This window comes from Elaeis guineensis, chromosome 8 (genome assembly GCF_000442705.2).
Source record: "Elaeis guineensis isolate ETL-2024a chromosome 8, EG11, whole genome shotgun sequence".
Lineage (NCBI taxonomy): Eukaryota > Viridiplantae > Streptophyta > Magnoliopsida > Arecales > Arecaceae > Elaeis > Elaeis guineensis.
Window position 1 is genome coordinate 19,268,014 of NC_026000.2, and position 22,123 is coordinate 19,290,136.

The 22,123-nt window shown below is 36.7% G+C and overlaps 1 protein-coding gene across 2 annotated transcripts; it reads left to right on the plus strand.

Annotated features, from left to right (window-relative positions):
* LOC105049957 (cellulose synthase-like protein E6) lies at positions 1-7,907 on the plus strand. 2 transcript variants are annotated; one of them, XM_073261594.1, is made up of 9 exons: positions 2-329; positions 4,593-4,911; positions 5,107-5,244; positions 5,635-5,766; positions 6,169-6,381; positions 6,592-6,816; positions 6,894-7,241; positions 7,323-7,570; positions 7,663-7,907. In XM_073261594.1, the coding sequence occupies exons 1-9, from the start codon at positions 61-63 to the stop codon at positions 7,673-7,675; spliced, it is 1,905 nt and encodes a 634-aa protein (XP_073117695.1). In that variant the 5' UTR covers positions 2-60; the 3' UTR covers positions 7,676-7,907. The 2 variants fall into 2 exon arrangements, with proteins under 2 accessions (XP_010928072.1, XP_073117695.1); XM_010929770.3 differs by having other exon boundaries at positions 1-329; positions 7,323-7,907.
* The last annotated feature ends 14,216 nt before the right edge of the window (positions 7,908-22,123 follow it).

A 22,123-nucleotide genomic window follows, 5' to 3' on the forward strand; every position in this document is an offset into this window, starting at 1 on the left:
ATTTACTTAAACCAACTTATCTCACAAGCACAAACGGGAGGGGGGAAGAGAGAGAGAGAGATGGGAGAGAGTCATGAACCTCTCTTTGAAACAAAGCAAGCAAAAGGTAGATTTGCATACAAGTTGTTTGCATGCTCCATGTTGGTGGGCATATGTTTGATATGGTTCTATAGAGCAACTCATGTTCCGGGGTGGGGAGAGAGAGGGAGATGGGCATGGATAGGGATATTTGTAGCCGAGCTTTGGTTCAGCTTCTACTGGATCATCATTCAGTTGATACGCTGGAGTCCCATCTATCACTACACTCACACGGAGAAGCTCTCTCAGCGGTAAGATTCTTGTTCATAATTAGCATGCCCAGATTTTTCCCCTTCTTTTAAAAAAAAAAAAAAAGGAAAAGGAAAAAACATGCCCACATATCTTGCATGAACTATATTTAGTCTTTTACCCACATATAATTTGCGTTGCATTTGTTGCTCGTTGCTAGCAAGAGCCATGTGGATAAGGTCTGTGCCTATGATAGCTAGCTTGTTCACGGGGGTTTCTCTCACCATCCAAGGTGATTCTTTTGAGAGAAATCAAAAAATATAAAAGAAATCTGCTGAGATTTTTTCTATATGGGATTCATGCCGGCCAACTCCAAAGATATTTTAGGTATTTATAGAGACCCAGCTCAATTTGATTTTATTGATTATGTTGATTCAACCTATCAATTCTATAGGATTTTGAGTCCAATTATCCAAACAAATCTGTAAAGTCTTCTCAAATTGGATTATGGTCCAAATATGACAGATCTAATTGATACTATTAAACTAATCTAAATTTGTCTTTATTTTGTTTTATCTTGGTTTATAGCATATATTTTTTGACGAAAAAATTATCTCTCAACAAGCCCAATCAAAATCATGATGAAGGCAGACTTTTATACTTGTCCTTATACTTTTAACTTTATTTATCCTTTGTAGTCCAGGTTGCGTAACCAAAACCATTTCATTCTTTTAAAAGCAAGATGAGAGAAAGTGTCTCCATTATTATGATGAAAGCACAATTATATCTAGAGTATTGGTGACAAAAATCAATGATTTTGCCAACTCAATTATTTTTTAATTTTACCATTAGGGTACATATATATACTACTACCTGAGTTCCAAGACTGAACTCTATATATACCTCTTTATGTCAAATAAGGAGAGGATACCAACCAATTCAAATCCTGTCTTACCAAAACATTGAAACATAGGAATCTAATATTAGTTCTTTATTTCATAGCTACGTTCGAATCCATAGGCATATCACTCCTAACAAATATTGGAGCACTATATTTTGGAGAAATTTTAACGTATGCCTAATGTACCAGCTCAATGGTACATCGGGATAATTATTCTTTGCCACATGTTTCAGGTCACCAGCTAAGCATAAGAGAAAAACAAGAAAGCTTTTGGTTAAGCATCCACCCACTCTTCCAACAATAAAGGAATCCTAGCCAAGCACTTCACTAACAATGAGGATAGAACACTACCCGAGCACTCGACCTAAAGATTTCCCACTTTTTTCCCCTTAAACTGAGCATGGCAAGCTAGTACACATGGCAAAAAATAATTGGGCAAATGTACCATTGAGCTGATACATTGGGCGTAGGGTATAGTTTCTGTAACACCCGGCCCAATTGGGCCCAGAATCAGCCCACAGCCCATATATATATATATACATATATATATATATATATATATATATATATATATATATATATATATATATATATATATATATAAAACAACAACAGGGGAGAAGACTCCCGAAGGGAGTCTTCTTTCTCCGTTCACCGGCTCCCAATCGGAGTCGGAAAGAGCCCCCTTCGGCTCTATTTAAGGAGGAGAACCCTCCTCTCTCTCTCTCACCGGAGAATCTCGGGTCAATCGGCGGCGATCGTCGGAAAAAGTGCTGCGGATACCCTTACTGTGCCCGTCCCAGTTTCTCGCTGGAAAGCCTCGCCGGCGTCGAAGGTGAGCCTCCTCCTCCCTCTCTTCTCTCCTTTCCTTCCCGTGCCGGTGTGCACGCTCGCCGGCGACCGGAGTCTCCAGATTTTATTGCGGAAGAACCTCTATTTTTGCCCGTTTTTCTTCGATTTTCCGACGCCGGTGGTCACCGCCGACCACCGATTTGGCCTCTCTAAACCCATGAGGGTTACCCCCTTTGCCACCGGCCTTCGCCGTGTCGGCAGTGGCCAGAACGGTTGGTCAAAAAGAGGGGACTTGCCGGTCCCCTGTTTCGGCCAGGAAAGAGCCCGAAGAAGAAAAGAAAAAAGAAAGAAGAAAAAGAAAAGAAAAAAAAAAAGAGAAAAAGAAAAAGAAAAAAAGAGAAAGAAAAAAAAAGAAAGAGAAAATCTCCTCTCTCCTTTCTCTCTCTTTCCTCTCTCCTCTCTCTACCTTCTCTCTATATTTTCTCTCTCTAGATTCTCTCTCTAGATATTTCTCTCCTTATGAATTTTATCTCTCTAGTGTCTTTCTCTCTCTGATTTCATCACGAATCCTAGAATAAAATTGATATGAAAATATGATGACCTGAGATTGTTCCGAAATTCGTGTAGTAGATTAGATTCCGATCCGATCTTTATTCAAAATTGATAACATCAATCATGGTTAATCCATATTGAGTCACCCTGATATGATCTTTGATGATCTCGATCATGATTGCCTCATCTGAAGGATACAAAAATTTTCTCTTTCTATTTTTTCTCTCCACTTTCTCTCTCTACTTTCTCTCTCTAGAATTTTCTCTCTCTTCATGAATTTTTTTCTCTAGAAGTCTTATGGATCAGTGGAGGATCCAGATACTTAGATAAATCCTAATTTTGATTAATCCTAAGAGAGGTCCTCGATTTGTATTATTAGGATCGATTATCGATAATTTCTCTATATATGATTTTTATATTGATCAGGGTCATGAAGAGATGATTGTCTGTATATGATATCGAGTGAAATATTTTGTTAAAGAAATTCATAAATCAAAGAAGAACATTGATTTCTGTATTTGGATCGGTCATCGATAAAGGTAAGAATCCCTATACATGATCACTATTATATATATGCTATTTTACTATTGGTCTTGCATTATTGATTTTACATCGTTGAATTTGAGATCGATAAATTTAGTATATCTGAGATACTATTATTTGATTTTGAGCATGAGTATGTTATGTCAATATATATGTATCAGAGATTGATGGCATGATTATATAGATATGACATATCTAAATTGATCATAATGCAAATCGGAATTGATTTGATGAAATCAACACATAATGATTTAATGAAAAGAAAGATATATATGGTATGGACTAGCCTTGTCATGTGAAACAGCCAGCCAGGAGCTTATGCCTAGGACAGCTCTCACTGGCTTACAGGTGGATCAGCCGGCCAGGAGCTCATGTCTGGGACAGCTCGCCAGGAGCTTATGCCTGGGACAGCCTCTCACGGGCTTTTGTACGTGGGACAGCCGGTCAGGAGCTCATCCTGGGACAGCCTTGAAAGGCTTTTTATGTGAAAATTGATTCGGATGATGACTGAGGTATATACTTGGATAATCCAGAGCCAGAAAGAAAAGGTTAAAAATCATGTGATTATGAAAAGAGAAATGAAAGATAAGACATGAAACAATTGTTGAACAAAAATGTTTCACCTGTTAACATGTGATAATGCATCTATTTTAACAAGACAGAAAATTTATGAACGTTTGCCGTATTCTGAATATTCAACATGAGATTTTATGTTTTATTGCTTATCCTTATTTTCAGATTATATTATTATATCAGTGTGATATGAAAATTCTTACTGGGCTGTAAAGCTCACATCCCTTCATCTTTCTTTTTCTTCTCAGAGATACAGGATGTTTATGATTGACTATGACTTGGACTTACGAGTGAGCAGATGGATAGATAGAGTATCATAATACCTGATCAGAGGATTGAAGAAATTTAATTTGTAATTATGCAAGATTTTACGAATTATTGTTGAAATTAATTATTATGGATGTTAAGATTGTAATGATTTATTTTGGCCTTGCATATTCTTTAGGGCTTGCTCTAAAGAGTATGCGGCCATCATGTATCCGACTCGGGTGCAGAGTTCGGGGCGTGACAGTTTCTCCTACATTTTGGGCTAGAAAATTTTAAAATGTACTACAGCAGAGCATAATAAAAAATGTCCTTGATCAAAAATATTTTATCTCAAAACCTTACTTGAACAGGACCAAAAATATTTTATCTTAATGCAAAGGTCAAAAATAAGATCCCAAAAGAGGAATGCAATTCGAGACTTTATATCACAAGGATGCTAGCTAACTTAGCTTGTAAAGTTATTAAACATTGACACTAATGATCCACATTTATTTTTCACCCTTACTTGATTTTGGCAGGGCTTTATCACATTCTTATTATTATAGAAAAAAATATTCCACGCTATATCATTTCTCAACACTACATCATCCATGCATTAACAAAAAAAAAAAAAATTATGACCAATGTAAATTGTGCATTCATATGCATGACAAGTTATACTGATGTACAGTTTCCTCATTCTTCTCATTTGAAACAGAGATGAAACTGGGTTGCCCAATGTGGACATATTCGTGTGCACTGCAGACCCTATTGCGGAGCCACCAACCTTGGTGATCTCCACTATTCTATCAGCCATGGCATACAATTATCCTCCTGAGAAGCTAAGTGTCTACCTCTCTGATGATGCTGGGTCTATTATGACCTTCTATGCCCTTTGGGAAGCATCTCGCTTTGCAAAGCATTGGCTTCCATTTTGCAAGCAATATAATGTGGAACCACGGTCGCCCGCTGCCTATTTTTCGAAATTATGCAAACCTGGTGATGCATGCAACCCGACTGAATGGTCTTCCATGAAGGTAATAGTATGACCAAGTGGCACGGCTCAATTTTTATAAATATTGACCTGTTAGCTGACCCAGGATCAACCTTAATTTCTGATTCACTATTAAAAAAAAGCTTTACTTATTGGAGGAATGCTTGCAGTAAATAATATAAAATAAAGCAACAACTTATTTCAATTTATTTTGTCATCACATTTTCCCATTTTGCAGAATCTATATGAAGAGATGGCAAATCGCATCGATTCGGTGGTAATGCTCGGCAAGATCCCTGAAGAACTAAAAGCAAATAAAGGATTTTCTGAATGGAGTTGGGGAATGACTTCACGGAATCATCCACCTATCGTTCAGGTACTGCTGGAAGAACAAAACAAGACCTTATTGAGAGAAAACCATTACAATGTAGAATGTGAATTATTTTAGAATGGGATAATTGGGACATGATTATGACTTCAAGGTCTAAGGTTTTCATGTGAAAATTAAATTAGTCGTTTGAACACTTTGCTGGACTGGAGGAAGAGCCCTTTGGTTCACTTCTACAGTAATGAATCTACTAATGTAATTGCTAGAGTAGGAAATATAATTGGGGAAATCATAGAAGGTGTATTGCACCAGTGCAGCATAAGTTATGGACGGAGTGAACTAGGCTGTAGTTTAGAGTTTACGCCCATCCTTTAAATCTGGGCAATCAGAGCTGTCTCACTAGCTAATTATATTGTTTTGACTTGTTGCTTTTCCCAGATCTTAATTGATGGGAGAGACCATGGTTCAATAGACAGCAATGGAAATGCATTACCAACTTTGGTGTACATGGCACGAGAGAAGAGACCTCAGCATCATCATCACTTCAAAGCAGGGGCTATGAACGCATTGGTAGTGTAATTATGTTGCATTTTTTTCCTAATTTTTGGGCGATATGCTAGCATTTTTTTTTTTTCCTTTCTTTTTTTTTTTTACCTCATATGAACGAGCTTTCATCCCTATTGTGGTTAGTTGAGCACTGGAGATAGTCCTGGGCTTGGACTACAGATGCAGGGTTAAATGAAAGCAAGTAGCAGAATCAGATGTTTGATTAATATCCTCTCATTAATTAGATAGTTCATAGCATAGGATTGGCGCCCTTTCTAGACAACTGATTTCAACCGTAGATTTAATAACACAATCAATAAATTTTGAGAAGAAATAACACGACTAATCTGGAATTGGCTATAAATGGATCTTTAATATTTCACCTAGTCCGAGATTCGAAAAGCTAACCAAACTTACCATTTACAGATAAGGGTGTCATCAGAGATAAGCAACAGCCCGATCATCCTCAACATGGATTGCGACATGTACTCGAACAACTCGGAGTCCATCAGACAAGCATTGTGCTTCTTCATGGATGAAGAGAAGGGTCATGACATTGCCTTTGTACAATATCCCCAAAGATTTGATAATATCACCAAGAATGATCTCTATGGCAGTTCCCTCAATGCGATCAATGAGGTTAGGACTAGCAAAGGCCCCACAGTCGAGGTTTCAGCTACGTTTGCCTAGTCTTTCTTTTTCTTTTTCGAAAGTATGTTTCTCTAGCTCTACAAGAAAAAAAAAATGGTATGTTTCTCTAGTCTTGTACTAGCTGTGATCATGGCTATCCAGCGTGGAGTGTAATATCATACAGGGAGCTGATAATAAAACCATTTTGAATCTGTTAAGGTAGAGATCCCTGGCTTGGATAGTTGGGGAGGGCCTCCATATCTTGGCACTGGATGCTTCCACAGAAGAGGGATCCTTTATGGGAGGAAGTATAGCAAGGACTACAAGGAAGACTGGAAGGCAGGCATTGAGAGGAAAACGGCAAAAAATGCTTGCATACTGGAAGAGAAAGCAAAGTCTCTTATCACCTGCACCTTTGAGCACAACACCCAATGGGGACAGGAGGTCTCTCCCTCTTTCCATCTATCCATTTATATATCCATCCGTTTGTCCTTATGTTTATCTATCTTCATTTATTGCAGATTGGGCTGAAGTATGACTGTGCTGCGGAGGATGTCATCACAGGCCTATTAATTCATTGTAGGGGGTGGAAGTCCGTCTATATCAATCCTCCAAGAAGAGCCTTTCTAGGTGTTGCTCCCACAACACTAGCGGAATCTTTGGTGCAGTACAAAAGATGGAGCGAGGGGAATTTCCAAATCATTCTTTCCAAGTACTGTCCCCTCATATTTGGTCGTGGCAAAATCAAGCTAGGACGTCAGATGGTTTATTGCATTTATGGCTTGTGGGCTCCAAGCTCACTCCCTACGCTCTATTACCTTGTGATCCCTTCCCTTTGCCTCCTAAATGGCATCTCCTTGTTCCCGAAGGTACGGATACGCCTCTCCTTTTCCCTTCCAGCAATCATGTTTGAACGAATCCTAACGCAAATATCCCGGTGTTAAACTTAGATCATGAGCCCATGGGCCATTCCCTTCGCCTACATTGCTATGGGGAAACATGTGTATGAGCTAGTCGAATCACTGCAATGTGGCGACACATTGGCTGGATGGTGGAACTTGCAAAGGATGTGGATATTGAGGACGACCACCTCGTTCCTTTATGGCACCATTGCTACCATCCTAAAGTTGCTGGGGTTTTCTAAGATGGGGTTCACAATCACCGCAAAGGTTTCCGCCGATGGCAATGCCTCGAAGAGGTACGAGCAGGAGGTTATGGAATTCGGGTCATCATCCTCAATGTTTCTTATCATAGCAGTAGCCGCATTGCTGAATCTTTTCTGCTTGGTAGGAGGACTCCATAGGCTGGTGGTAGATGGACGAATTATGGATCTTGGGCCATTGTTCATTCAAATTCTTCTCTGTGCTCTTGTGGTAGCCATCCATTTGCCTATTTATGAGGCACTTTTCATACGAAAGGATAAGGGCAGTCTACCCCGCTCGGTCACATTTGTCTCCCTTGGTTTTGCGATGTTGGCATATCTGATAACTATAGCATAAATCACTAAAGTGCTGAACTACATTTTTTGGTCTTCGCACGTACGGGTTCATAATCCTTTGTATATATAGAATGTTTTTTTTTTCCTTTCGCTTGTGGTTAAAGTTGTGAGGGTAATGATATAAGTTGTCCCTTAGGCCAAGTTCACAGTTTGGACTGTTAAGAATTTAAAATTTCTATCTTGGTGTGCAACAGTTTCAGCCTATGGGACTAGAGTTTAGATTTCTACTTAAACTTTGGACAGCCAAGTTGACAAAATTTATGATAATATGAGTGTATATAGAATTATATATGTCTTTTTTTTTTTTTTTTGATTGCAATGGAAGGTTAAACCACTCTCGTTTCTATGTTTGAATCAGGAGACAGAGCCTCCGTAACACACTTCAAAATATTATAGAATGGTATATTTCACATGCCATATTTTATATAGTATATCTTGTTTTGCACTTAAATGATTATTGTTTTTGTGAGGACCTATGTGGGTATGCATTCAATTTGACATCAACTATCTACTGGATAGATCTTAGATACTTATATAGCATAAAGAAACTTAAATATAATATCTTTTGACTTTTTTGGATGAGGTACTTGGTCTTTGTAAATGACTCTATTTGGTTGATCATAGGTTGATTGTTGAGTTTATGATTGATTTTTTTTTTTTATTCTTATAATTGGATTTGAATAGACTTAGATATTGATCTGGCTAGGATATATATTAGAACTTAAATGCAAAGAGTTGTGAGCACTCATGTGGATATTTGTCCAATTTCACATTAGCTAATCATTGAATAGATCTTGAGCATTTATATAAATCAGAAAATTCAAATAATATCTTTCAACCAATCTTTGTAGATGAAGTACTTGATTTTTATATTTTTTAAGTCAAAAAAAAAACTACTTTGTTTTAGTTTTATTGCAAACATAGAAAAGATTTTTTTTTTTAATTTACTATTTTTCTTTAATTGGATTCCATTATCCCAATTTTTCTTTTAATAAAATTTCATGGATGTCTGCTATATAATGAACCTAGTATATATGGTTTGTTATTGTGGGTTTTGATTAGCCAGTCCCATTTCCACGCTATATCATTTCACCACACTACATCATCCATGCATTTAAAAAAAAAAAATTATGACCAATGTAAATTGTGCATTCGTATGCATGACAAGTTGTACTGGTGTATAATTTACTCATTTTGGTCATTTGAAAAAGAGATGGAAATGAGTTACCAAATATGGACATATTCGTGTGCACTGCAGACCCTATGGCAGAGCCACCAACCTTGGTGATCTCCACTATTCTATCAGCCATGGCTTATAATTGCCCTCCCGAGAAGCTAAATGTCTACCTCTCAGATGATGCTAGGTCTGTTCTTACATGCTACGATCTTTGGGAGGCATCTTGGTTTGCAAAGCATTGGCTTCCATTTTACAATAAGAAATATAATTTGGAGCCACCATCGCCAGCCACCTATTTTTCCAAATCATGCAACCCTCACGATGCATGCAACCCCACTGAATGGACTTCCATGAACGTAACAGTATGACCAATTAGTGGCATGACTATAAAGTCTAAAGCTTTCATGTGAAACCTAGTTGTTTGAACTCGTTGCTGGACTGTAGGAAGAGCCTTTTCATTCACTTGTGTAGTAATGAATCTAATATATTGCTAGAACAATAAATGTAATTGATGAAATCGAAAAAGGTGTTTTGGATCTATGAAGTCATGGATGAACTGAGCAAGGCTATAGTTTAGAGGCTCGCATTCTTTTTCTCTCTCTTTTCTTTCCTCATATGAATGAGTTTTCTGACCTATTGCGGTTATTCAAGCCATGTAGGCACTCCTGGGCTTAGACTAGAGATTCAAGGTTAAATGAAAGCAAGTAGCAGAATCGGACGTTCGATTAATATCCTCTCATTAAGTAATCTGCGATATGGAATGAGCACCCTTTCTAGACAACTGACTTCAACAGTAGATTTAATAACACAATCAATCATTTTGGAGAAGAAATAACGCAACCAATCTAAAATCGGGTGTAAATGGGTCTTGAATATTGCACCAGGTCCGAGATTTGAAAAGCTAACCTAACTTATCATGCTTGGAATCTTAAGGTTTTGCTACAGGGCAGCCTGTAACCATTTATTATCGTTACTATATTGTTACTGTTTTGAAATTCTATCTATGAAAAGATGTTTTAAACAATGTAAACTTATTATGATTTGAAATTGAATTTATGTGTTCTCAAACAATGCAACCTCGTTTATACATAAGGGTGTAATCAGAGATAAGTAACAGCACCATCATCCTCAATATGGATTGCGACATGCACTCGTCCATTAGACATGCATTGTGCTTCTCCAAGAGTGATCTCGGCTTTGTACGATACCCTCAATTCTTTGATAATATCACCAAGAGTGATCTCCAATATTGGCAATTACATCAATGTGATCAATGAGGTTAGTAGTAGCAGAGGCACACAGCAATCGAGGTTTCAGCTATGTTTCTCTAGTCTTGCACTGGCTATGATCACAGCTATCCAGTTTATATGGAGTATGACACCAATCAAGTAATTAGAATGAATTTTTATCAAATCATACAAGGAACTAATAATAAAACCATTTGAATGTCCCTTAAGGTGGAGCTCCCTGGCTTGGATGGTTGGTGAGGGCCTTCGTATGTTGGCATTGGATCTCATGCCCCGAATCCAGTTTCCGGGTCGGCCATTGACACAGCCACACGAATCCTAGAGCGATTCTCTAAAGATCATATAAGATCTCAAATAAATATAAATTTAAATATTTTTAAAATAAATAAATAAATACCAAATATGTCAACCGCGAGTCAACTCATCGAAATAAATAGTTAACTTATTCAATTATAATTATTCAAATATTCAATGGTATAAAAAATTAAACTAATGCACTAAGAGTTTTAATATTCGAACTTCTGGTCCAACCCATCCGAACTAAGCAAAAAAAGAAAATACAACATATGGATATGAGCTTTCTAGCTTCGTAAGAATCATCATATATCTATACTAATATAATAATAATTAAATTAAAAATATCAATAAAAATATTAAAATAAAATATGAAAACATATATCACATATCTAAATAAGTACTCAAATACTGACATATACATATATTAAATATTTTGTCAAAAAATGAATCATCACATGCCAACAAGCACAAACTTTGATTCAGCCTTAGCTTCATTGGTCTTATCAGTCATTTCTCTTTTCATAATTCCAGATTTGGTAATGTTTATCTTTCTGACTTTGGACTAATCAAGATCATGCCGCAATCATATCCAATCTAATTCTTATGCATAAGTCCATAATGGCTATCTCAAGCATAGGCTCCTGGAAGATATCCCATATGTGAGTCCTTAGAAGCTGTCGTAGGCATAAGCTCTTGACCGACTATCCCAAGCATAAGCTCATGGAAGCTATCCCAGACATAAGCTCCTAAAAGCTATCCCATACATAAGCCTCTAGAGACTATCCCAGATATAAGCTCTTAGCCCGCTATCCCACACATAAGCTTGTGAAGACTATCTTATGACAAGGTTAGTCCAAACCACTTTTTATTCACTTGATTATTCATACGTTAATTTGACAAATTTGATTCCAAATTTACTAAGAAATCCCTTACAAAGTTTCAAAATGATTAAAATTTCATGCCACATATATATTTGGTATTGATGTTTACATACAAATACTATAAATAATACTCATATTGAAAATCACATAAGTCATATCATCTCATACAAATTAAATCTCATGGTACAAATCGAAGGACACAAGTCAATAAACAAATATTTATATTGATGATCAAGTATGGAGATTCTTATATTAAGTAATGACAAGTTGAACTCATTAGGTTATAATCTAGGTGTTAAAAATCTTGCTCGATGTTCTCCTATAAGATGGATTGTTCTTCTATAGAACAAAGTTAATTTTATAAAATATGATCCAATAAATAAAATCAATTATCTAGAATCTTTTATCAGGGTTTACGAGGGTCCACCCCCCCTAATCCCTAAAATTTTTCTTTCTAAAATTTTTCTAATCCACATAAGAGAGAAAAAATAAATAAATAAATAATTGAGTAAAAAATAACTAGAGAAGAGAGAGAAATCTTCCCCTCTCTCCTCTTTTCTTCTCCAAAATAGAGGGCTCTCTCTCCTTTCCTTCCAACCACGATAGCAATGGAAAATAGGGCCAGCTACCTATGGCGGCTCTCAACAGCAGTGAGACTACGCCCTTGATGATGGCCCTTATCAGTGGGGGTTGGTGGAACCCAAGCCCTAAACAAGGACTGCCCTGTTTAAAATGAAACCAATGGCTTGCCGACTCCAAACCAAATATTGGGGATGAGGAGAAGATCGAGAAAAGAAAGAGAAGGAAGGGAGAAGGAGGCTACCTTGGTCTAGCAGAGCTAAAGAAGGATTCTAGCAATCTCTTCTCCGAAAGCAATGCAAGTAAAACTCCCAAGAAATTCTATGAAAAATGGTGAGATTTCTTCAGAAATTTTGATGGTGCTCAAAGGAAGGAAAGATCTCTATTTATAGATGAATTCTAGAGCTTTTATCCAAGTTTAATAAGCCCTAGGATTCCTAGTTTTTGGTGGATTTAGGAGGGAAGAAGACTCTATTTACGAGCCTTCTTTGCCTCAAATACATGGCAAGAATGTGCTAAGTTGGGTTAATACATTCTTCTCTCCTTATAAATAATTTCAGCCTCAAAATTAACATACCTGAAGTTTCGAATTGCTTTGGATACTTGACTTTCATCTCTACTTCAAATTCCTATGTCACCTCTCTTTTGTTGTGGTTGCTCTATTATAGCTTCACATAAGGTATGGTTCGATACCATAATACCTGATCCTTTCTGTTAACAATCCGTATTGGATATTCCTCATAGGTCAAATCCTCTTGAAGATGCATGGGCTCATAATCCACCACATGATTCGAGTTCGGAACATATTTTCTCAACATCGATGCATAAAATACATTATGCACATGCACTCAACAGAGCTAGTGATAATGCTAACCGATATGCAACCTCTTTAATCCTATCTAAAATTTTAAATAGATCCACATATCTAGGACTCAATTTATCATGAACTTCAAATCTCATCACACTTTTAGTGGAAGAAACTCTCAGAAAGAAATGATCATGTACCCACTTGAGATTTCAGCTCTCTTGTTCTATTATCAGCATAACTTTTTTATCTGCTCTAAGCTTTACGAAGTCATTCTCGAATCATTTATACTTCATCCATGGTCTGCTCACTATTTTTGGACCTAATAATTTTTCTTCTCCTACATCATCCCAACAAATAAGAGATCTACACTTCTTGCCATACAATGCCTTGAAGAGAGCCATCTAGATGCGTGCTTCATAATTATTATTGTGAGTGAATTTAATCAACGACATGTAACTATCCCATACGCCACTTAGGTCTATGACACAAGCCCTCAGTATATTTTCTGGAATTTGAATAGTCCATTGTGATTATCCATCAATTTGGGTATGGAATGTTGTACTGAAGTTTAACTTGTTATCAAGAGCTTTGTGAAGACTCTTCCAAAATTATGAAATAAATCTACTATCCTAATCTGACACAATAGTAATCGGTACCTCATATAATCTCACTATTTATTTTATATATATGCTCACCAATCTTTCCAAGGAGAGACCAACTGAAAAAGGTAAGAAATGAGCTAATTTTGTCAATCGATCAACAATTATCTATACTTTGTTATTATTTTGAGATATTTAATTTAGGCAAATCAATCATAAAGTAATATGCTCCCATTTCTACAGAAAAATAAAAAAAGACTGTAGTGATCCTGTTAGTCTCTAATGTTTAGCTTTTATCTATTAACATATCAGATACTGAGCCACATATTGTGCAATATCTTTTTTCATACCAGAACATTAGAAGTTTTCTTTCAAATCTCGATAAATTTTAATATCTCCTGGGTGTATTATATAAGCGAAACTATGATCCTCCTCTAGAATCTTATTTTTTAAATTTTTGGATCTTATGAACATATAGCCTGTTACCAAATCTTAAGGAAGCATCTATATGTACACAAAATTCAGATTGCACGTCCAACTCAACTATTTCTCTGATCTTCTATAATTCTGAATCCTCTTTCTGAATTGACTTAATCTTTTTAATTAGGGTTGGCTTCATGTAAGATTCACAAGTTGAACTCAAGGATCATGTAGTCGTATCTCAATTCCTGATCTCTCTAGATCTAACAAAATATGGCTTTTATGAAGTAATCAAAGATGCCAATTCATGAAAAAATCTTTTACTCAAAGTATCAGCTACAATATTTGCTTTCTCTGAATGATATCTTATAATCAAATCATCATTCTTTAGTAGCTCTAACCATCTTCTTTACCTCAAGTTTAATTTTTTTTTGAGTAAAGATATACTTTAAACTTTTATGATCTATGAAAATCTTATAGTGCTCAATATATAAATAATATCTCAATATTTTTAGAGTAAAATCTACAGCTGCTAACTCTAAATCATATATAGGATAGTTCAGCTTATGAGACTTCAATTGTCTAGGGGCATAAGCTATCACTTTTTCATTCTGCATTAGAACACAACCAAGATCCTTGCGAGATGCATCACTATAGATAGTCAAACCTCCAACTCTAGATGAAATGATTAACATCAAAGTTATCACTAACCATCTTTTCAACTCCTGAAAACTTTACTGGTATTTATCTATCTATTCAAACTTTACTTGCTTCTAGGTTAAGCGAGATAGAAATATAGCAATATGAGATAACCTACAAACCTTCAGTAGGAAATAGTCATCCCTAAAAAGCTATGCATCTCGAATACATTAGAGAGTTAGCTCCACTTAACTACTACCTCCATTTTTTTTGGGTCAATAGAAACACCATCCTTCACTACAAGAATCCAGACTATTAGTGATGGCTAATTACCATCGCTAATAGTCACCACGTCATTGCTAATAACCTCACCATCATTAAGTACATTGTAACAGTCAAATCTGAAAAATCTTGATTGCTATGTACCCTTATTAATGACAGAAACTGCAGCCGTCGCTAATAAATCTATTAGCTACGACTTTAGCGATGGAGATTAACCATTGCTAATTATTTTTAATTTTTTAAACTAAATTTTTAATTTTTTTTAAAAAAATATTAACGATGGTATTTTCATGGCTAATATTGTCGTTAATAATTATTAGCGATCAATAATACCATCACTAATATCGTCTCTAATTTTTTAATTTTTAAATTAAATAATTTTTTAAAAAAATATTAATGATGGTATTTTTCGTCGCTAATACTCTCGCTAACAATTAATTTTATTTTTAAAAAAAATTAATAATAATGTTTTTTAAAATATATTTTAATTAATCACAATGAATTATGGTTCTTAATATGTTTTATAATTAAAATTCAAGGATAACATGACAATCAAAAATTAAAAACTAATTATATTATATTAAAAATATAAATTATATAATATTTTTTTATAATCAGTATCAAAAAAAATATAATACATAAAAAAAATCAGATCCAATCCTTGTTATCATCCACCTCCACCTCCTGCTTTTCTCTAATAGCTGGTGGATGAGAGCTGGATATCCCAGTATCCTGTAATGAAAAAAATAAAATAATATTAGTAAGTTTTGATACAAAAGTATATCTTTCGATATACTCCATCGATTCTCGAATAGATTATTTTTACATATTTCATTCGATGATATAAAATTATAGACACCCCTGACCCATCGATTGGATGGTTAGATTAAATTTTTAGCTCCTAAATCTCATTTCCAAACTCAAACCTAAATATATGAAGCTTCTAAATATGAAAACTTAAAATAAGTAAAAAAGTTTAGTAATATAATTATCTGATGTGATAGCTGAGATGATAAGTTCAGCCGATCATGTAGCTGTGGATCCTAGAAAAGTTTCACGATCGTATCGCGGATGGCATCCAAGAGGCTCTGAAATTGGTGGCTCAGAACCTCCGCATGACCTCCTTCATGTGTGCATCACTCCAAGTCTGGTTTGTCGAGGCCTATGAAGATACCAAAGAATATCGAGTCGATGGAGTATCGAAGCTATGGTCGAATCCTATGATCCGACTTTTACTCACTCCTCCAGTGGCGCTAAGCCATCCCTCAAGATCAAGGGGGGCTAAAAAGATGGATCATCGCCATACCTCTCAGCAACGTACTCCACGTAACACATATGCACAGTTCAAAAATATATTAGTTCTAATATAAAAATTAGATTCTGTAACAACTTAATTAGTAAATAAAGTTTAAAATTTTTACCGTGATCTATCGTAACATAGAATCTAAAGAGTCACCAGTCCTCCTATACTGGTGTGTAGCCCACTACAACTGCAGCTGGTCTGGTGGACGACCCAGTGTCGTGTCTATAATAAGTAAATGGTAAAACTAAATTAATTAAAGTATGTATATAAGAATTTTTATAGTTCTAGTAAAAAATTTAGGTATAGATTTTTTACTAGTCTGTCGGCCATAACATGTGTGCCGATCGAGCTGCCTATGTGCTTAATTGGATCTTGCTGGACAGTCCAGTTTTATCGGGCCCTCTACCGCCTATCAGAATACTCCTTACTGCTTCATTGATCGTAAAGGGCTTGCTATATATCCACCCACATCCAATGATCCATGAAGGATCTCTAGTCTGATGGTAACTGAGAATCGAAGTGTTGGATGGTGGACTACTTGAGGCTATAGAGGCCTCTCGGAGCCTCCATGTAGCCACCTCCTCAAAGGTCCGATGGCCAATCTCCTCATCTTGGTGAGTCCTGAATCGATAGTACTCCTGCAAGATAGAAGCAAGCGTGTATTAATATGTAATTAAAATACCAACATACCAGAAATTTAAAAATTAAACTAGTTTTAAATTACCAAAAAATCTTCCAAGCTACATCACGAGCTCCTGACGGCCAACTCGAGAACTCATTCACTAATTCGGACATCAATCAGCGTTTAATCCTGATAACGACACGAGATGTAGAAGGCTCTCTAAATGTGCTGCAAATTGATTTCAAAAAATAAATGTTAACCCTAAAATTACTAAATTCTAAACATATTAATTGAGCATGTAGTATTTACAAGCAGATTTGGATATGGATGATCTCTCTATCCTTCGATCGAGTCAGAGGTGCCACGAGTCAGGTGGCTCTTCAACAATGACACTATGTCTGAGAGCCGACAGTAGCTACTGCATGTGATTATGGGGTCACTGATGACCTCTTATCCTCCGAACTTGAGCGCAAAATATCTAATACAAAGAATGTTATATTAGTTAACAAATGATAAAATAACATAAATAAAAATATATAAAATGTTAAAGCTTACCGCTCGGTGAGAGAGGTGCAGAACCATGTGAGCTGGCCATGTAATCGCTCTCTCCTCAAGAGCTCTATCCTCGGCTGGTGTGGCTCCAGCCTTTGAAAGATATGATGTATGCTCTCTAAAAATAAAAATAAATAGATTTACCAAATTAATTATACAATTATGGATAACAATACAAGATTTAAAATGATGCAAAATAAGTAATTAAAATGATCCAAAAATTATATACTTAGCACTTCTCATCAGCTTCTTCAAATATTTTATATCCTTCAGAATCTTCTTCCGATTCTTCCTCTTCTTCCACCTCTTCCTCTTTTTTTCCTCTTCTTTCCTTTCTTGGGGAGGAGTGTCCTTTAAAACAATCTCAATTGGATCTACCTCCTCATGTTGGCCATTTTCACGTAAGAGAATTTCTGAAGCATCCAATTCCACATCATCGAAAGATTGATGAACTCCTACTGTCTCATGCTCTTGAAAGCATTCTGGTAATTGAGGCTCTTCTTCTTCTTTGAGTGCGTAATGAATGGCTCAAAACTTAATTTTGCATATAGCCCACCAATCTTTTCTTTCTCTTTTTCTTGATGAAAAAGGAGTATAATACACTTGAGCAGTTTATGCAGCTAGTACAAATGGCTTGTTGACATAACTTTTGATCCATATTTGATTTCAATAAACCTGTGCCATGGATCAACCTTCATACCATTATCGGTATCGAACTATTGGCACCTAAATAGAATGACTCTATTACCTCCAATATAGCTCATCTTAATCAATTCTTCGAGAATTCTATAGTAGTCACTCTCCACTTCATCTTCCTACTAGCTACTTTTTATATACACACCACTGTTTATTATGTTTTTATAATTTTTATATTACTGGGTGTGAAATTTGAAATCATTTACGTTATGGCCATTATAGCATGCTATGTATTTTTCAAGCCCGTAACCTAATGGTCTCTTCTTCATTGGTATAGACTCGCTCTCTTGAATGACCTACGTATTATAAAAGGAATAAATTGAAGAAAATTAAAACATATAAAATGACAATGGATGCTTACCAATTGACGGAATCAACATACAAAGTTCTCTGAACGCTATATTGATATTTCTTCATCACTTATACTCGGATTTTCTCCTTTCAGCATCTCATCATATTGCCTAAATATGTATAAGATAAATATACTGAAATAAGTGATTAAAGAGTTGGGATTGTGATGGACACTTACAGGATATATGAGTTGACCTCCGCGTAGTTTAGTAAAATATATGTCTCTGCCTGTCGAAGTTCAATATAGGAGAAAATCTGGCAAACCTTGTGCCCAAATTTTTAAATGGGATAGGCAAATGTTGAGATCTCCTGCCCTGATCCCTCAACACCACCGTCATTATTTCAGCCCACTTGAGTCAGCTTGGTCAGCATACTGGGATTAAAATAGTGTCAGCTGAAATTTGAAATCTCTTCTATTATATAAGCTTCCACAAAAGAACCTTCGACTCGAATCTTATTTATCACTTTCTTCTTGAGACTATGCATGGTCCTTCTCTATCTTATTCCTCCTGAAACTATCCCGCTGTTTTCGAAAAGGATGATGCTTGGAGAAAAATTGATGATGACAATCAAACCAGTATGGCTTACGACCATACTCAAGCGAAAATGATTTTGTATTCTCTATGCAATAGGGACATGCTAGCTTTCCATAAGTGCTCCATCCTGATAGCATCCCATAAGCAGAAAAATCACAAATGATCTATATCAATGCAGCTTTCATTATAAAATTTTACTTTTTCGATGCATCAAAAGTACGAATGCCATCGGACCATAATAATTTTAGCTCATCAATAAGAGGCCTTAGATATACATCAATACTTCTACTAGGATGTCATGATCCAGGAATGACTAATGTAAGAAGATGTTATGTTCTTTTATGCACATCCCAGACGGCAGATTGTATGAAGTAATAAAAACTAACCAACATGAATAAGGGGCCGCTGCATAATCGAACGGTATAAAGCCATCCGTAGATAGATCTAGTCGGATATTGTATGATTCTTATGCAAATAAAGGGTGGCAAGCATCAAATTGCTTCCACGCCTCATTGTTCGATGGATGACACGTTATATTGGGATGCTTGTGTGGTCCTTTTTTGTACCTCTCATCTGTCCGGTAGTACTATTGAACAAGTAGAGCATCTGAAGTCTAGGAGTGAGGAGAAGATATCGAAGAACCTTATATGGTATGTCCTTCTGATTCCTACCCTCTTGTCTCGGCTTAAATCAGCTTGCACCGCATACGCCGCATGAGCTCTTCTATTGGTCCTTTTTATAGAAAAGTATGCAACCATTACTGCATGTATCTATCTTCTCATATCCCATGCCCAATCTTTTCACCATTTTCTTTGAAACATAGAAGCTTCCAACAAGTTTCTCATCCTTCAGTAGTATTTTTTTTATTATTGCTGCCATCCTATCATAACAATTGACCGTCATATTAAACTCAGCCTTCAAGTTCAACAACTCTTACAAGTTGATAGTACAGTGTGTATTTCACATCTCAACCATAGTGATTCATCAACATCTTCCAACATACGATAGAAATCGTCACTGCCAGCTTCTGGATCATCCTCTATATTTCAGTTAAATTTAGGACCAACCGCATCCATAACCATATCCACCATTCTATCTGTGTTCATGTCCTACTCGGTTCTAACCCTTGTAATTTTCTCCCACGTTTGTCTATGGAGATACCAATGCTTGTAGTTGGACATAAATCCACTCTTATATAAATGGACAGTAATTGTATCTCTATTAAATATTTCTCTATTGCCACATTTGTTATAAGGGCAACGAGCTTGTCCTTGATGTAAAAGTACCACATTCTCAAAAATAAAATTACAGAAGTACTCTACACCCTCTCTGTATTCAGTAAAAATCTTCCCACCAACTTTTCGATGGTTCATCCAACTACGGTCCATGGCAGACTATCTAAAAATTCTGCATATACATAAATACAAGATAATTGTTAAATATTATTTTATTATTTAAAATAATTTATATAGAAATGAATCCTATTATCAACTAATACGTAAAGATAGATCCTATCCCATTTAGAAAATGTATTAATTCTATAGGTCCATTACTGTATTCAAATGATATACAATAAAGACCGTAAGAAATTTTGACAGTATTTTTTTTTAGTTCATCCGTATAGGACAAATAAAAAAAAAATACTATCTGAAATTTTTTTCGAACCCTCAGCATACTGTTTGATTATTGTAATGACCTGTAGAATTACTTGCATTTCTCAAACTGTCCATAATGGACAATCAATTGACCAATATACATAATTCTTCCATTCATACAAAAATAAATAAATATATGGATACATTAGAATATGTACATCAATCAACTGATGGGTCTATCGCTCCATGCCATAAAAATTTTATTAAAATTAATACATAATTAATACTGTCCATCACCTTCCATCAGCTTGAGTGCACTGGGTCTGCGAGGACTAGATGCCTTGGACGCCAACTATGACCCAAGGTCCGGGCCGCAGGACACACCCCGACCCTATGTTTGCAATGCTGCCTGGCACTTTCCCTCGGTCCGAGCACTCTTCATGTCGAGACCTAAGTCCCATACATCTAATTAATTAATTAATTAGCTAATTAATTAATTAAATCATTATTGAATTAATTTTTAGTGATGGCACTAGCCGTCACTAATGCCATCACTAATACTAGACAACATTAGCCATCGCTAATGCTCATAATAGTAGGTGCGCTGGCACAGGGACGGGGCCGTGGGGTAGGGGTCGCAAGGTCGGGGCTGCGGGCTGGGGGTGGCGGGGCAGGGGCCGTATAGTCAGGTCTACGGGGATGGGGCCATAAGGAGGCTAGTGGAGTAGGGGCCGCAGGGTCTGACCGATGGGGTTGGGGTAGCCATGGGCAAGGTGGGGTTGGGGCGGCTGGCTTGCAGCCACGGGCTTGGGGTGGTGGGGCCAGTGGACTCAGGCCACGGGCTAGGGGCGATGGGGCCAGGGTGGGGGCTCTGGAGCTAGTGGAGTTGGGGTGACCATGGGGTCGTGCCGGGGACGCCAGGGCCAAGGTGGGGGCTCGGGCACTGTCAGGGTGGGGATATGGGCTGCAGGGGTTGGCAGGGCAGGGGTTGGCGAGGTCAGCTCGGGGTCAGGCTGGGGTAGGGGTCACGGGGTCGGCTCGGGGTTGGGCCAGCATGGGGACAGGGCCGGCTGGCTCAGAGCGACCGCGGGACGCCGGAGAGATGGGAGAAAAGGGGGGTTGGGGGAGTGAGGGCACCGACGAGAGGAGGATAAGGGGCGGGAATGAGAGAGAATGAGTAGGAAGTGAGGCAAGAACGGGAGCGAATGAGCGGAGAGTGGAAAATTATTCCCTTTTATAAGACTATTAGCGATAGCAGATTAGCCATCGCTAATACCATCAGTAAAAATATTAGTGATGAAAATTTTTATCACTAAAAGTAAAAAACCATCGCTAATACTTTTATCAATTTTTTTATAATTTTTAAAATAATTTTTTTGAAAATTATTAGCAACGGATACCTCACCATCGCTAACATCGTCACTAATAAAAAGCCATCACTAATAGCCATCTCTAATACCAATTATTAGAGACGGTATAATGCCGTCGCTATTATGTGTATTAATTCCATTGCTAAAACCCATTATGCATCGCTAATATGTGTATTAGAGACGGCAAGTTTGACATCGCTAATAACCCACCCTCAAATATCATCTGAATATGGTATAATTTTAAAATTTAAAATCTATCTTTACTATTTATTATTTAAATAATTATCATTAGAATATTA